At 34.1% G+C, this 16,119-nt stretch overlaps 1 protein-coding gene across 1 annotated transcript; it reads right to left on the bottom strand.

The window, feature by feature from the left end:
• Window positions 1–9,529: 9,529 nt before the first annotated feature.
• Window positions 9,530–12,286, bottom strand: LOC124414231 (enoyl-CoA delta isomerase 1, mitochondrial-like). The gene is made up of 5 exons (XM_046895207.1): window positions 12,169–12,286; window positions 11,027–11,298; window positions 10,645–10,823; window positions 9,884–10,005; window positions 9,530–9,690 (listed from the first exon to the last, which is right to left on the bottom strand). Exons 1-5 carry the CDS (start codon window positions 12,284–12,286, stop codon window positions 9,530–9,532), a joined length of 852 nt encoding a protein of 283 aa, XP_046751163.1.
• Window positions 12,287–16,119: the final 3,833 nt, after the last annotated feature.

The following is a 16,119-nucleotide window of genomic DNA, read 5'->3' as shown; positions in this document are numbered from 1 at the left end:
TTTCCTTAAAGGCAGTCGCCCCCACCGGGTGAACATCTTCTTAGTTCTTGTCCCGGGTCCACTGCGCGACCCATTTTCCCTGATCGCGAGCCAATCTCGAATCGAATTTGTCAAAAGAACCGAAAATGTGTACCGATAATCCCGACTTAAGCCTCGTTTCGAGCTCCTCTCCTCATTTAGTCGCTTGTCATTCACAGACAAACAGTCGAAATTTGATGAAAATTTTTTACCCGATTTATCTTAAGTCGAGTCGATTCGTGCGACGATTTTTCTCTTAAATAATTTTGAGGAAAAAGTATTTTAGAAGATTTGATAAGCTTTGAGTAAAAAAAAATAAAGAAGAAACGGCAAATATAAACTTGGAATGAATTTTATTTTTCGTCATTAGAATTCATCTTGAATTGCAATTTGATGAAATTGCGCCGAGTCTTTGTTTCAGTTTAATTCAAGTCGTTTGAAGTCTCGTCAAATTTATTATACCTACTCATTTTTTTGCACCCATCAAGTTTTTGTAAATCAACTCGCGTTAGTCGTTTAAAGTTTTCTGATCCGATCAAAGTTGGGTTCAATCTCAATTTAGTCACGTGACACTTTTAAGATTTCATTCAAAGTTACGATTCTAGTCTTTCAGATTCTTCACTTCAAACTTTTATTTAGACTCTTCGACCAACTTCAGTTTCATCTCTAGTCACTTCGTGTCATTTTAAGATTCAAGAAAGATCCAAAGCATCCATGCATTTTTCTGAACTTTAATGAATTCATCTTTCATCCGATTCAATTTTTTTTTTATCTCAAAAGAATATTAAATCTCAAGTGAAACGAAGCGAAGCCAAAAATCGTACGAGAAGTTTTCCAAAAACAAATGAAAAGATTTTCTAAAAATTAAATTCCCATTTCATTGACAAGTGAGAAAAATTTTCTGAAAATACAAAAAACTTGTTTTCAGTAAAACTTTTCTTTCGTTCAAAAGTTCTAAAAACTTTTCGTCACGCCCTCTGATGGCGGAGACTGGAACTAGATCCAAAACTCCCTTATAGAAGAGGGGCTGTCAAAAACAGCGTCGACGAGGGGGGTGGGGGGGGGGGGCAAAACGGGGTACCGTTAAAATTTTATAAAAAAATTTTATTTTTCAAAATATTTTTTAAGCAGTCAAAAATGACTTCTGTGACTCACGACGGAGCATTGTTTCGATTTTGAAAAATATTCAAGAAAAATTGTTTTTCCGCATCAACATCTGAAAATCATTTTTATTTTCTTTGGTTGGAAATTAGAAAAAAAAAAAAAAAAAAAAAAAAAACGATTTAGTCCAGGAAGAACCCTCGAAAATTAAGAGTTTTATTAAGTACCTCGTTTTCACCCCCCCGCCAATATACCCCATTCCGAAAAAAAATATCAACACTTTTGGTAGTTATTTTTCGCTAATGTTCAAATCGCAGATTCGGGCTGCTGAATTCCAATCAGGGGTGGTAAAATTTGGCAAGTTTCTTTTCGAAGGTTTGAACGCGGCGAGCTAGGCGAGGGAAGATTGCGGGACTCAATTACCGTCTTGAACGTATCCCCGCAAGGTTATCCTTCGGGAAGGTCCTGTAGTAGTCGCGGAGAGTCCTTCGGCAGCAAGGAAACGGACCCGCTTCACTGCCACGTGATTAATCTAGTCGTTTGTCAGCCCGGCCAGAGTTTATCCTTTTCCTTACCGCATCTAATCCTCCTTCCCATTCGATTCTAAACTACCCATCCCATTCCATTCCATTCCATTCCATCCCGTCCCATCCCATCCATTTCTTGGCGCGGTCCTACGCCGAAAACACGGTCATACAATCAGCTAACAACTAACACCGATTCTAGACTCCAAAGAATTAATTAATCCATCGATCCCAGGGACGTTTCCTCAGGACTAACACTATCTTCATCAACTTCGTATTCAAGGTCTTTCACTTCCAGCCTCTGATCCGGTCGGAGATATTCTTGGAAAATGAAATACCGTGTCTTGAAATTAATACAGATATTGAATTTTACAAAGAATTCTTTGACAAACCTTTTCTTTCATCTCATAATTTCATTTTCTCAGAAACCCTTTGAAGAGTAATTAAAAAAATAAAGCTCGATTGACGTGGTTTTGAATAAGATTTAAGAAAAAATCATTACATATGTTCCATGCTAAATTACTGAGTTTTGAACCTCGACATTTCCAAAACATTCTCAGTTTCATTTTTTTTTTTTTGGTTGTTTTTTAATGTGAAATTCAGTGAGTTCAGATCATTGAAATCTTTCAACGCTTAGTCAATTTCTGAAGCTCCTGAAAGATAATTAATAACTTCGGTTTTTTTTTTCTTTTTTTATTTTGTTGAGCAGTTCGAAGTATCAGACACTTGAAAAACTTCAGCACACAACACTAAAAATTTTTTTTTCACTGAGTACCTTATTTATTAATATTTTCAAACTTATTGTACATTATTAAGCATTATTCTGAGAATATTCTGCTATATTTTCATAAAAAAATATTGAAAATTCAGCCAGTGGTAATGGTGAAAACCGAGTCACCTCAAAAAAAAGTTTCCGTACGGTAGTCAAAATTTCTCAAAAATCTTCGGACCGATTTTGCCTAAACTTTGCAGACTTCATTTAGATACTAAATACTAGTTTCTGAACGAATGATTTTTTTTTTTCGATTACAACTGATTTTTTAACTGAACAAAAAGAGCAAATCAAAGTTTAAATCAGAATTTTTTGATTGCACCTTCACCAAAAAATTTAAAAATGAATATTTTGTTTATTCTTTCGTTCAAATTCAAGAAAAACTTATGTACTCAAGAAATCTCTTTGGTTTTTTAATTTCAGATGAAGCAATCATGAATTATCCTGACTACCGCATGGAAACTTTTTTTTTTTTTAGGTGACTCGGTTCTCACCACTACCACTGGCTGAATTTTCAAAAATTATTTTATGAAAATATAGTAAAATATTCTTAGAATAATGCCCAATAATGTACAATAAGTTTAAAAATATCAATATATAAGGTAATCTGTAAATAGAAATCACAAAAATATGCTTTTTTTGGTATCTCAAACCCTCGTCCCCACTTAAACTAACTTCCCGATTAACCAGAGCAGACTTGAACCGATTGCGATGAAAATAAAAATTTGTAGTGTTCCCTGCTTAAGTTTTACAAATATCTGAAAAGAAAAAAAAAAAGTTATTAATTTCAGGACTAATCTCAACCGAATGAGATAATTAATTCATGAAAAAATTGCATTTTTGACTGTTTCGACGCTGCCGTCTCCTTAATATTCTTCTTCTTCTTCTTCTTCTTCTTCTTCTTCTTGTTCAACTCTAGATGTTTCACCAGGCTTAAAGACCTAAGGATAAACTCCGCGGCTCCTGATGGCAAAGCCGAGACTTTTTTCGGGCTAGTGACCCGAGTCTCGTGCCACAGCACAGCATAGCATCCAGACATCCAGCCGCGTTGCCTCGCGTGCAATCTACTCCTGAGGGCATTGCAGCAGCTATGCTATGGGAAGCATAAACACAAATACATAACTAGCGTTGCAGCCACCCTCGCCAACATCCCTCCAATCCGTGCTTCTCTGCTTCTCTGTGTGTTTTTGCGCTGCTCTACACTGTGACAGAGTTCACAAGTTGCGGCCAAGTACCAACGGAATATCCTACGCTATCCGAGGATCGAGTGTATGCCATGGAGAGTCGGTTTCAACCCCATGAAGGCGTTAACTTTCCCCTGCATATATCTCCACTATGGACCGCAGAATCTCTTTCGACACTCGATTCTCTGACCATAATTTTTTTTTTTTTTTTCTCGGGTGTGAAATGGGGATGATTTTTCACTTGGACTAAAAAAAAAAAGTCAAGTAAACAAATGTTTTTTTAATTTTCAGGATATATTTAGATACTTTTGATAAGTTGATACAGAAATTTTTATAAAAAAAATATCGAGTTACACGCTACGCTCTGGAGTCCTGAAAAAAATTAAGTTGTAAATCGGTTGCAGTTGTAGAGTTCGAAAAAAAAATGTTAACTTTAAACTAGATGCAAAACTCCGTACCGTAAACTAGGATCTTTTTGATTTAAACAGAAATGCAAATTTCCGTAGCAAAAAACGAGCGTTTTTTTTTTTTTTTTTTTTTCCTCTGCAACACTGCAGCCGATTTACAATTTCAGTTTTTCAGGACTCCACGGCGTAGCGTGTAACTCGATATTTTTTCATCAAAATATCTGTATCAACTTATCAAAAGTATCTAAATACATCCTCGAAATTTAAAAATATTTGTTCACTTGATTTCTTGATTTTTTTTTTGTTTTATCCTGAGTTTCGAGAAATCATCTCCATTTCACACGCAGAAAACTGTACTAGCCCTTTAATCCGGTGTCGCAACAGTCGATCAGTAACCGCATAAGTTTTTCAGTTTTTTTTTAAACAAGTTGTTCAAGAAAAGTGGTAAAATAATTAAAAAAAAAAAAAAAAAATATTTACAAGATTGAGGGTTAAAAAAAAAGTAAAATTCAAACTGAATTGAGCCTAACTAGATTACGAGAATCTCTCTAATTCAGATGAAAGATTGCTTCCGATTATTTCAGACAAATCAGTTTAGGGTTCTTTGGTCAAATTTGATTTTGTGCAGAAAAAAACCTGAAATAAATAGTCAGAAAATATTTTTTTCTGCTTTTTTTTTTTTCTTCTTCTTCTAAATGAGTAGCATTAATTCTGACAAGAAGAGGATAAATATAGAGAGTGAGAAGAGAATGATGGAAAGAAACGAAGAGTGTAAAAAGACTTGGTGAAGAAATGAAGAAAAGAGGGGAAATGGAATTTATATGAAGACGGAGAAGAAGAAGAAGAAGAAGAAGAAGAAGAAGGCGAGGGTTTCATTCGGTGACAGGGGTACCTTTGTACGAAACGTATAACGTCAACTCTTTGAAACGGCTATAGGCTGCAGGCAGGGTTGCCGGGAGGATTCGATTTTATACGATGAAGCTGGCGACGCGACGCGACGCGACGCGACGTGGGCGTTTTGCAATTTTCAAACTTTTCCGCTTTCTATATGGAAGGACGCGATAAACCTTGAACCAACATTTTCCAGCGTTCCAGGTGGAAGAAACTACGCACCCTAGGTATAACGTAAAGGATCCCCCGAAGGCTTATTCGGCCACTCACATTCATTCGATTTCCACTCTTTTCAACATTTTTTCACCCGTGTCATCTGAAATCAAATTCCATCATACCAATCTTCCTCCGCACGTATATATATAGTAGGGTGGCGCACAAAAACCGACTATTTTTTTTTTTTTGAGTCTCGCATGACAAAATGTTAGTTTCTGATGTTTTAAGAGCCCACTCCAAAGGACAGCTCAAAGAAAAAAATTTTAAGAGGTCGCTCCAAATTTTTCAAAAATCGTCAAAAAATTAAATTAAAAAAATTGTATTTTCCGTATTTTGTTTGATTTTTAATTCATGTCGTGGTGTATTGTTATCGATTCTTTCTTGCTAAATTTAAGAAAAAAAATTTATGAAATTTTAATATGAATATTAAAAGGTCGCTCGAAAAGATCTAAAGAAATGCACGAAAAAATTGAAAAACAATTATGATCGACCTTTCAAAATTCAAATTTTGAACTGAAACTTATTTTTTTTTTTGTCTATAAAATTATAACGTTACGAGAAAAAAAATAAAAAGAAAAACAATCGTTTTTTGACGATTTCTGACGTTTCAAAAAATGTGGAGCGACCTCTTAAAAATTTTTTTTTCGAACTGTCCTTTGGACTGGGCTCTTAAAACATCAAAAACTAACATTTTGTCACACGAGCCTCAAAATAAAAAAAATTGTCGATTTTTTTGCGCCACCCTAATATATATTGCGAACCCGACCAACGTCTGACCCTCACCACCATTTTTGATATTGTTTAAAACAAGTTTGCAATTCTCCAAACTCTGTAAAAGTATCCTGAATTTTTGTCAGATTTTTCATTCAACTGCTCAATTATTTATAAATGTTTAAAGTGATTTTGAAAAGGACCTTTTTCAAAAATCGTAGAAACTGTATTTTCGATTTAAAAAATTTCAAAATTCAGAGTCAATAAAGGACCGATTTTTGTTTTCCAATTTTTGTCAACATTTTTAATTTTTTTGATCATGGGGGCTTGCATGTAATTCCCCATACCTCGCGGATTTGGTCCGCAATTTTTTATACGATTCTTCTCACTTTGAAAGAAACTAAAAGCATTAGTTTCTTTTTTTCTTACATTTTTTCGACACGGTTCAAATTTTCCACAATTTTTCAAAAAAGCAGTTTATTGATCGATGCAATTTGAATATCTGCAAAAAATTTCTGAAAAATCATGCGTCAGATATCAAAATTTTTAAACCGAGAGCCGGGGCGGAGAGATTTTTTCCTTCTTACTGTTTTCAAACTTCTTCTAGTAAAAAAACGTTGATAATAATTAGAAGCCGGAGTCATTTTACTATTTATCATTGTTGAATCATTATCACACGTCATACCAGATTCTTGAAAACTCTTTAGATTTTTCGGAACCATTTTAAGATTTTGCAATTTTTTCTTATCAACAAAATGATAAGGAAAAAAGACGTCTGGCGAAAAATCTTTAAAAATTATATATACATACTTTTTTTTCACCCTGCAACGAAGTTTCCAGTTTCTTCTTATCTATTACAGTCGAAACTTTGGTTTTTGTCACTTTTCACTCAAACCATTGTTTTTTTTTTCGTTTTTTTTTCTTCAATTTGTTTACTTTATCTCGTCAGATTCCTCTCACTTTTGTTTTTTTTGTTCACTCCACCATTATGTCGTCGGTTTCTGCAGTGATCGTTTTCCAAGATTTCTTTAATCGTCCCGGCAAATCGTTGATTCAAAACAAATTATCTCAGGCTAAGGATCTGAAAAAGAAACTTTTACAATTTCCACCACAATTCTCTGTAACGATGATTCTGCACAGCATCTGACAGCACGCGATCTAATTCCCGCGTATCAGTTTTCCGAGCAACTCAAACTTTGGCCGAATTTTCTCCTCGCCACGAGCTTGAAAACAAAATTGGTGAAAAGCTTTTGCAAGCCAGTCTAGATAATAACGAGATAAAAAATTATCATGAAATATGAGAACCGCGGAATCAAGAGTCGCGGTGGAGAAACTTTTGTCAAAACTCGAGTTATTTCCGGCCATTTCAAATTGACATCTGTTAAACTTTTTTTCAAAATGAAGCAAATTCATCTACAAATCTGTCGGAAAACTCGTCCTACGTTTTTTCTTTTTCATTCTACATCCAGCCGATTATATCCTGCCGTAATTTCTCGCTCCTTATTTCTCACTTCCGGTTCCCGATACGGCAGGTAGAATTTTTTCGAGTGAAACCACCCACAGGTGGAAGGCTTGCAGAGGTTAAGGGGTTCGATTCAAAGCCAAGGTGGGAGAGTCTGGAGGGTTGCTTAGGTGCTTTTAAACAAATTGTGATTAATCGCAGGTCTCCCATCGTTCCGTAAATTTATCTTCAAGTTTTCCCAGCCACGTTGCTGTGCATGAATTCACATACAGAGCTAGAGTATAACTATCCGCTCTACCAAACAAACTTTTCTCGTTAGTTTCCCACGCCACCAGACGAATACCATGCTTTTATCCACTAGCTGCCCGTGCAACGCCCGGTAAACCGTTACGGAGTGCGAAAAATGTCTGAAAAATAAAATGAAAAAGGGCAAATAACTGTGCGGAGAAAGAGAGACTGAGGTAGAAAAGAAATAAATAAATAATAACAATTAAAATTGGAAGCAATATGAGCTGGAAAATATATCATCTATACAGTTACTGCTAGAAAACCATAAACAATTAACACGGTAAAATTATTAAATCATAATAGAAATAGTATAAAAGTGAAGTTGATTCTGGTGTATTTTAAAAAATAAAGAATTACTTGCGTTCAAGGTAGAGAAAATATTAGAAAAACGACAATTCGAATAGAACGAAAGTATAATTTTTACTGACTCTGGGAAAATTACACGTTTTTTTAGTTTTTCTAATACTAATATCGTGTTATTATTTTTTTTGTTCATTTTTTTTTTTTTTTTTTTTTTTTTCTTATTCTTTTTTCTATTCAATTTTGACGAATCAGTAATAATTTTTACTCGCAAAACAATTATCTGAAAATTTTCTGAAACGAATTATTTTACGGATGCTTTATTCAGATTACACTTTGAATGAATGTTTTATGAATAGAATTAAAATTTTTACTATAATTTCGTTTTTCTTCTCAGATTATTATTCAATCGGATTCTACTTCCTTGAAGTTTGAAGATACATTTGCACGACCGGTGATTGGAGTGTCAGGATGACAAATATCCACTTTAAATCGCAGGAGCAGAAAAAAGACCGTTTCAGGATTAAGGATCAGCAGTGCAAAAAAAAAAAAGGTGTGATGCAAAAAAAATACGTAGAGGTCTGATTGATGCATGCATATATTCAGAGTTCATCGTGATAGAAGAGATGAAATAAATCACTGGAATAAATCATAATTACGGTAGTCGTATCGAATCACTCCTCAAATAACAAACAAAAATAACCCGTGACAAAATATTAAATTTGAAATTAAATTCACCTCAATGTTTTGTACATTTTTTCTCAATTACTTCTCATAAGTAATTTTTGTATTGGGTTATTTTTTTCATGGAGCTATTTTCGTAGGTGTACTCATTTTGAGGTTGTTTATGGTAGGTTGGTTTTGTTTCACTTTATTTTCGCATGACATTGTTCCTTGAATAATTTTTTTAATGGGTTATTTTTTTATGGAGCTATTTTCGTAGGTGAACTTATTTTGAGGTTCTTTATGGCAGGTTATTTTTGTTTAAACTTATTTTTGCATGACGCATTTTTGCATCGAGTTATTTTTTTTATGGGTTATTTTGTCCTCGGTTATTTTTGTTCTGGGTTATATTTGTCTTGCGTAATTTTTGTCTTGGGTTTTTTTTTTGTCGGGAGTTATTTTTGTCTTGGGTTATTTCTGTCTCGGGTTATTTTTTTTTAGGTTATTTTTGTCTTGAGTTATCTTGGTTCGGGTTATTTTTGTCTTGGCTTATTTTTTTTTTGGATTGTTTTTGTCTGGGGTTATTTTTTTCTTGAGTTATTTTTGCCTTGGATTATTTTTGTCTCAGATTATTTTTGTTTAGGTTACATTTGTCTTGGATTATTTTTGTTTGCGTTATTTTTGTCTTGGGTTATTTTTGTCTCAGGTTATTTCTGTCTCGGGTTATTTCTGCCTCGGATTACTTTTGTTTAGGTTATTTTTGTTTGGTTTTTTTTATTTGGGTTACTTTTGTCTCGGGTTATTTTTGTTTGCGTTATTTTTGTCTAAGGTTATTTTTATTTGGATTATTTATGTCTTGGGTTATTTTTTTAACGGGTTATTAGAACCGGTCACCTATAAATACACACTTGCAAGGATATATATGTATAGAGAAATGGAAATAAATCATCTTAATCTCAATAAAAATATACATTTCGTTTCAGATTAAAGCTTCACTTCTTTTTTAAGCTTTGGATATATGCACCCAAGCCTTTCTGCACGTGAGGCTGCAGCGCGGATTCGACGAATCTCTTCAGATCCGAATTTCTGTTTTCTTCCAGCCACGATATCGTCGCCTTTCGCGACTGTTGCTTCGTTGCTAATATTGCTGAAACTGTGAGAAAAAATAAAGAAGGAAATTTTGGCCTAGATTTGAGCATTGAATGTAAATTGAGGGTAACTCAAGCTTGCAGAAGTATATTCAGAGTTGAAATAACATTTTTGTGCATATGAAATGAAAGAATCGATTCAAAATACTGTAAACATAAACTCGAAGAATCGATCAATAAATTATATACAATGCTTACGTGGTATTTTTGCGAAAGATTCTATGTAATTTTCGCACTTGCCAATTGCGTCTTCTTTATTCGAGGCTAATTCGTCAACCAATCCGATTTTCAGTGCCTCTGCCGGCGAATAAAGCGAACCCCTATAAAAATAACGTGAGCACCACATTAAGAATGACTAAAAATAATCGATTTTCGATTGAATCCATCAATTTCTTCCCAATTAATCGAGTTTAATCGATTATTTTTCGAACTCGAATATTCTTCCTATGAATCAGTTTTTTTTTTTTTTTTTGACTCTCATGAACGACGCCATAAAATATCAACTTACGTTATCAACGTATAAATTATTATTATCATTGTCTTCCTTACTAAGTACCTTATTTGATATTAATAGTGAATAATAAATTCATATTTTTATTTGAAATTGGAAGATATATTTAATGAAACTATAAATTATCAAAAAGCTTTCCCCCTATCAAGACTACGGACTGGAATTTACAAAATTTTGCTTTCGAATGCACAGTTCCAAAAAAGTGTGAAATAATCGGTCGGTCGATTAATTCTTACCTTATTTATTACCTTAGCTTAATAGCCATGGCCATCGCCATCTTGAATACTCTTCCGATTTCCAATTTTCATCAATTACAATGCTAATGATTTCTACCACATTATTTTACTCAATTGACACTCGGAGAAATGAACGAAATGCATTAAAAAAAGAAAAAAAAAATGACAAGTAGAATAAAAATAACGTGAACAAGGGTGAAGTACGTAATTACCGTAAAAGCGATATTTCCGAATGACGATGACCAATGATATTCGTCATCGTATCATGCAACCATTTAGGCACGATTAAACCCAGCGATGTTTCGTTCAGTCCTAGCCTACCCTTTCCCTCGACGAATACTCGGTAATCGCAAGATATTGCCAGAAGACAACCACCTGCTGGACTTGCACCCTGTAAAAATTTATAATTGATTTTTTTTTAATGAATCCAATTTAGAAAAGCTCCGCAAAATTGGATTCGAAAAATTCCCGTGAAGAATTTTCTTTTAATGGGGTACCATTATTTCTACAGGGTTGAAAGAATTTTTTTGCAAATAATGTTGCGAAAAAAAAAAGAAGAATTTTTCAAAACTATACGCTGAACGGATAACGTACGTTGATCGCAGCCGCGGTAGGTAAGGATAAACCGTACAATGTGATCCAAAGGTCCTGCAAGGAATCCCAGAGGGCTTCGAAACGTTTGATGTCAGGATTGTACAGCTCCGTGATATCCAATCCAGCCGAAAAAACAGACGGCAGTGTTGACGTCAAAATCACACCTTGGCACTGACTTTTCTCTAATTCCTTAAAAGAGTTGTTCAGATCTCGTATCAAGTCCAGATTAAGACTGTTCACCGGTGGTCTGTTTATCGACAGAGTCGCGACACCTGCGTGGATGTTAAGGGGACGCGTCAGTGAAACTCTGAACTTGTTCGATTTGCTTGAAATTTGAACTTGTAACGAAGCTCCATAAAACAAGTGGTTTTCACTCGGTTCCAATTAATTTCGTTTCACATGTGTCGAGTTATTATTTAAAATAACGTCAAGAAATGGTGGTTTTTTTTAAAAGCTCATTGCGTTGCGATACTTATAGTAAAAATCTAAAAAAAATTCCACAGCCATTAGAGGAGCGTACAGAACAAAAGTTACCAAAGAAATTAACAAATTTTCTGAATTTTTGTGAAAATTAGGTGGTAACTTCTCGGATTGCAATATCCACGGTAACTTTTGCTCTCGACGTTCCTCTAATGGCTGAGAAATTTTTTCAGATTCTTACGATGAGAATTGTGATGCAAGGAGATTTTCGAAAAATACCACTTTTTGACGTTATTCTAAGTTCCATGCCTCTAAAACTCCTTGAGTGTAATGTACAACTATTTACGAAGACCCGTCCAAGAGTTCAGGACTTTTGATCCACGTTTCAGAACTGAAAAAGTTTTTTCAAAATCGGGAAAAACTCAAAAAAAAAATCTGATTTCCAGATTTTCATCTCATCACGAAGTGTTAATATTCTCACCGAGACTCACTTTCGGTTGAGAATATCCGCCCAATAAGACCTTAATACTGTGCCTTAGCGGTTACTAACTCTTAGTCTAAACTAGTAGATAAAGTTAGCAGATATGGATTGCACCAAGGTTGTGAGTAATCAGACGTTTCCGTTGTTATTGCTGTTGGTGAGTTACGCGTTTCTTTTTTATCTGATAATATGGTAAAAAATGTTAAATGAATATTATAAGATAATTTTCGATGTATCTCACCCGTATTCTCGTTCACGAGAATATCAACGAACTTAGGAATAGTCGCATACTGTCTTTTTGTTGAACTTCCCAACAATCGACTGTACATCTTGACAACTTGTCCTCGTAACGCAGTCATAGCCTAAAAAAGTGAAGGTGCACTGGAATCGATGGAAACGAGCTTTCGAAAATTGGAAGTTCAGTAACCGAAGACAATTATGTAATACGTTTTTTTTCCCTCACCTTTGATGCTTGGAGTGATTTTTTGGTTAGGATCGCACTATGCAACTACCACCGAGCTGTTTGTTCTTTAATCTGTTTGTAAAATAAACGCCAATTATATACTCGCCAAATATTGATAAGTTACAAGTTGCCAGATCAACTATTCGGCATCAGCGGCACTGACCAACAATGTAGCTCTTTTGTAAGGCACTGAGCGCTGAGTCACGTATCGATCGATGACATCCATAGCCGAGCAAGATCGGTAACAGGAATGCCAACGTGCGACGGCCAAAGATGCCGAGTAGGTTTAGCGCTAAAAAACTGACTATTTTTTTTTTTTTTTCGAGTATCGTGTGACAAAATGTTAGTTTTTTATGTTTTAAGAGCCCACTCCAAAGGACAGCTCAAAAAAAAAATTTTAAGAGGTCGGTCAAAATTAAAAAAAATGTCAAAAATCGTCAAAAAATTAAATTAAAAAAATTGTATTTTCAGTATTTTGTTTGATTTTTAATTCATGTCGTGGTCTATTGTTATCGATTCTTTATTACCAAGTTGAAGAAGAAAAATTTATGAAATTTTAATGTGAATATCAAAAGGTCGCTCGAAAAGATCTAAAGAAATGCACCAAAAAGTTGAAAAAAAAATTATGAGCGATTTTTCAAAATTCAAATTTTCAACTGAAACTTTCAAAAACTTATTTTTTTTTTTTTTGTCTATAAAATTATACTATAAGGAGAAAAAAATGTAAAAAAAAATCGATTTTTGACGATTTCTGACGTTTTAAAAAATGTGGAGCGACCTCTTAAAAAATTTTTTTTGAACTGTCCTTTGGAGTGGGCTCTTAAAACATAAAAAACTAACATTTTGTCACACGAGACCCAAAAAAAAAAAAATAAAAATCTTTTTTTTTGTGCCACCCTAATGCACATCCGAAAAATTAAAAGAATAGACAAAACGGTCAGCTTTCATGCACATTAGGGTGGTCCTTATTTGGAGTAAAAAAAAAAAAAAAAAAAAAAAAACATTCTGTAGCCCCTCCAATCGGTTCAAAATAATGAAACATCAAATCCATAGTTTTTTCAGATTTTTATTTCATTCCCTTCGTCTCCCTATTTCAGGGTGAAGTTTCAAATTACTAAAAAACATACGTATATTTGCTTTATGCACTGTCCTGACGTCGAAAGTTTGAACTAGGCTAGAAGAAATATAAATGAAATAATTCAACATATTTGGAAAGCGAAAATCCAAGAAATAACTAATATTAAGTAAACCAAGGCACTTCAACTTTTTACGAAAAATACACAAGTTTCCGATTGGAATATAAACTAAACCTTTTTCGAATAGAAAATTAGCATTGATTTAATCCGCACAATGATCGAATAACTCATGTGACAATGCTACGTATTATCAAAGTCATCGCAGTGCAAAAACCGAGGTAATTTTTCTAAGATCTAATAATTTTTATGTTGAAAAATACGAAATATTATGAAGTACATGATGTTCTATTTCGAAATACTTGAAATTACAAATTTTTCGCTTACGCTAGACCTTCAAATACTGTTAACTCTGGAGTAAAGTGAAAAAATTTCGATGCGGCATAAGTTGCCATATTGAAAAACCGTTATCTGCCTATATCTCGGTAACCATGCATCTTAGGCGAATAATGGTAATCAGCTTTCTTGTAAATAATTAAATTCTCCACCTTTTTTGTGAAATAATTTATTTTGTATTACTCACGGATTATGACTTATACGACTATTACGGTTTATGTATTGACTTTTTGACCAACATTTCATCTTTTTCCATGGCTTTTCAGACCAATTTCCTTAATAAACCTTGAAAATAGTGAGAAGAAAAAATCTCCCCATTCCAGCTCTAAGCTTAAAAATTTTGATATCAGACGTATGATTTTTTTCAGAATTCTTTCAGATTTTTAAATTGTGTCGATCAATAAGCTGGCTTTGAAAAATTTTAGAAAATTCGAAACTAATCAAAAAAAATGTAAAAAAAAATCTAGTGCTTTTCAAAGTGAGAAGAATCATATAAAAAAATTGCGGGCCAAATCTGAGAGGTCAAGGAGTGTACGTAGGTCGAAATCAGCTGGACTACTGCCTCGTATACCGTGGAAAAGCGGCAAGCGTCTAGCTTTTTGGAACAGAGAGTTTGCATTGGATAAGAGAGAACGTACGTTTGAAATTTAAATTGGGGGAAATAGAAGGTGATTTGATTTCGAGAGGCGTACATAATTGGCCGGATTTAAAGGAGTGGAACGCGAATCCCTTTCCCCAGTAATGGGTGAATCGTGTATTTACGGTGACTCGAGCTTATCAAACCCCCGGCTTTCCACTTCCACCGATAAAGCCCCCAACTCCCGAGAGAAAATAATCTATATACAGGTAGATATACGTAAAATATATCCTGCAGCCTGTACTGATATATATATATATATATATATATATATATATATATTCAGAGGAGAGGGGGAACAAGAATACGAGAACGTCGGTAAAAACTGAGGACAAATTGAAGGAGAAGAAGAAAAAAAGGAAAAGAATAAAGGAAAATGAAAAATAGTGGAAAAAATTCGTCGCACGTATGGAGGAAACGACTTTCTTGAAAAAAAAAATTCAAATTTCATGAATACTAATGTCGTAAGGAACTATTGATTAATTATGTAAGGATGATTTCAGCCATTTTCAACCCCGCCGCCTACCCCCTACACATAGGATTTCTTGGACTCCCCCCTCCTACAAAACATATGATGAAATAAAAATTTTTGCAACAACAATATATAAATGAAATTCTATATTAAAAATTAAAAACTAGATTTCATAGTTTGTGGAACATTTGGATAGAAATTTTTTCTAGTTTTTCAAACTGCCTTTCAATTTTCTGTGCGATTTTTGTTTCTTCAGAGGAACCAGACTGATTAAAATACATTCGTAAGAATACCTTAAATACCAATTAGCCACTTAACTTGTATCAATTATTTTATACAGAGGCTTTGTCTTATCTTTATATTAAAATAAGTGCAATATATCAAACAAGTAAATCCAACAAATTTCCAAAAATAAAAAAATAAATTCACGAACGTAATAATTGCGATTTTTTACTTCGAGTAGTTTCGCGAGCAAAAAATCGAGAATTTGGCACTTTCGGAACTTTTCATATTCGACGTTTCAGAGGGGATGAAAATTGACGAAACGTACATGGTCGTTGAGAATCGTTCGGCGATTTTACCACCGCAGCTGAGATGTGAAAAATTCAAGAAGCTGGGAGAAATGTGAAAAAAAAAATCTCTCGATCTCTAGGTCTAGGAAATAGCTGCTCCCCTCCACCCTTCGACGAACTGAAACACGAAAGTATAAGTGCAAATCGGAATCCCGACGCTCCGTCAACCCGTTATCGTCGACGACGACGATGCGTTTTACGAGCCAAAGTGCCCGCGATGCGAAAGATTATATATCCGCGAATACGACAGACGGAATCCATGGGAGAAACGAGGGGGAAAAATTGGTCTGGATGAATCGGAGATTCCTCTACAGGGAGAGAATATGAAAGATAAAAAATTGAGGAATTGATTTTCTTCTATTTTTATCTCATTTTTTTTTTTTTTTTTTGCCGAGAATGTTCAAGGCTCTATTATCTCAATTTTTTATTTTCATTTGCGTATTCCACCATAAAAACTTCAAAATATCGAATTAGTCATTCACTGGATTTTTGAGAATTTTTCTAAATTTAAAAAAATTG

Source organism: Diprion similis, chromosome 13, assembly GCF_021155765.1.
Source record: "Diprion similis isolate iyDipSimi1 chromosome 13, iyDipSimi1.1, whole genome shotgun sequence".
Lineage (NCBI taxonomy): Eukaryota > Metazoa > Arthropoda > Insecta > Hymenoptera > Diprionidae > Diprion > Diprion similis.
This window is presented reverse-complemented; position numbering and strand designations above follow the sequence as displayed.

Excerpts from the sequence above, each read along its gene's own strand:
- LOC124414231 (XM_046895207.1), bottom strand. The coding sequence starts at position 12,286 with ATGACTGCGTTACGAGGACAAGTTGTCAAGATGTACAGTCGATTGTTG. Across the intron at positions 10,824-11,026 it reads CTACCGCGGCTGCGATCAAC|GGTGCAAGTCCAGCAGGTGG; the intron begins GTACGTTATCCG and ends AAATTTTTACAG. Across the intron at positions 10,006-10,644 it reads TCGGAAATATCGCTTTTACG|GGGTTCGCTTTATTCGCCGG; the intron begins GTAATTACGTAC and ends TTATTTTTATAG.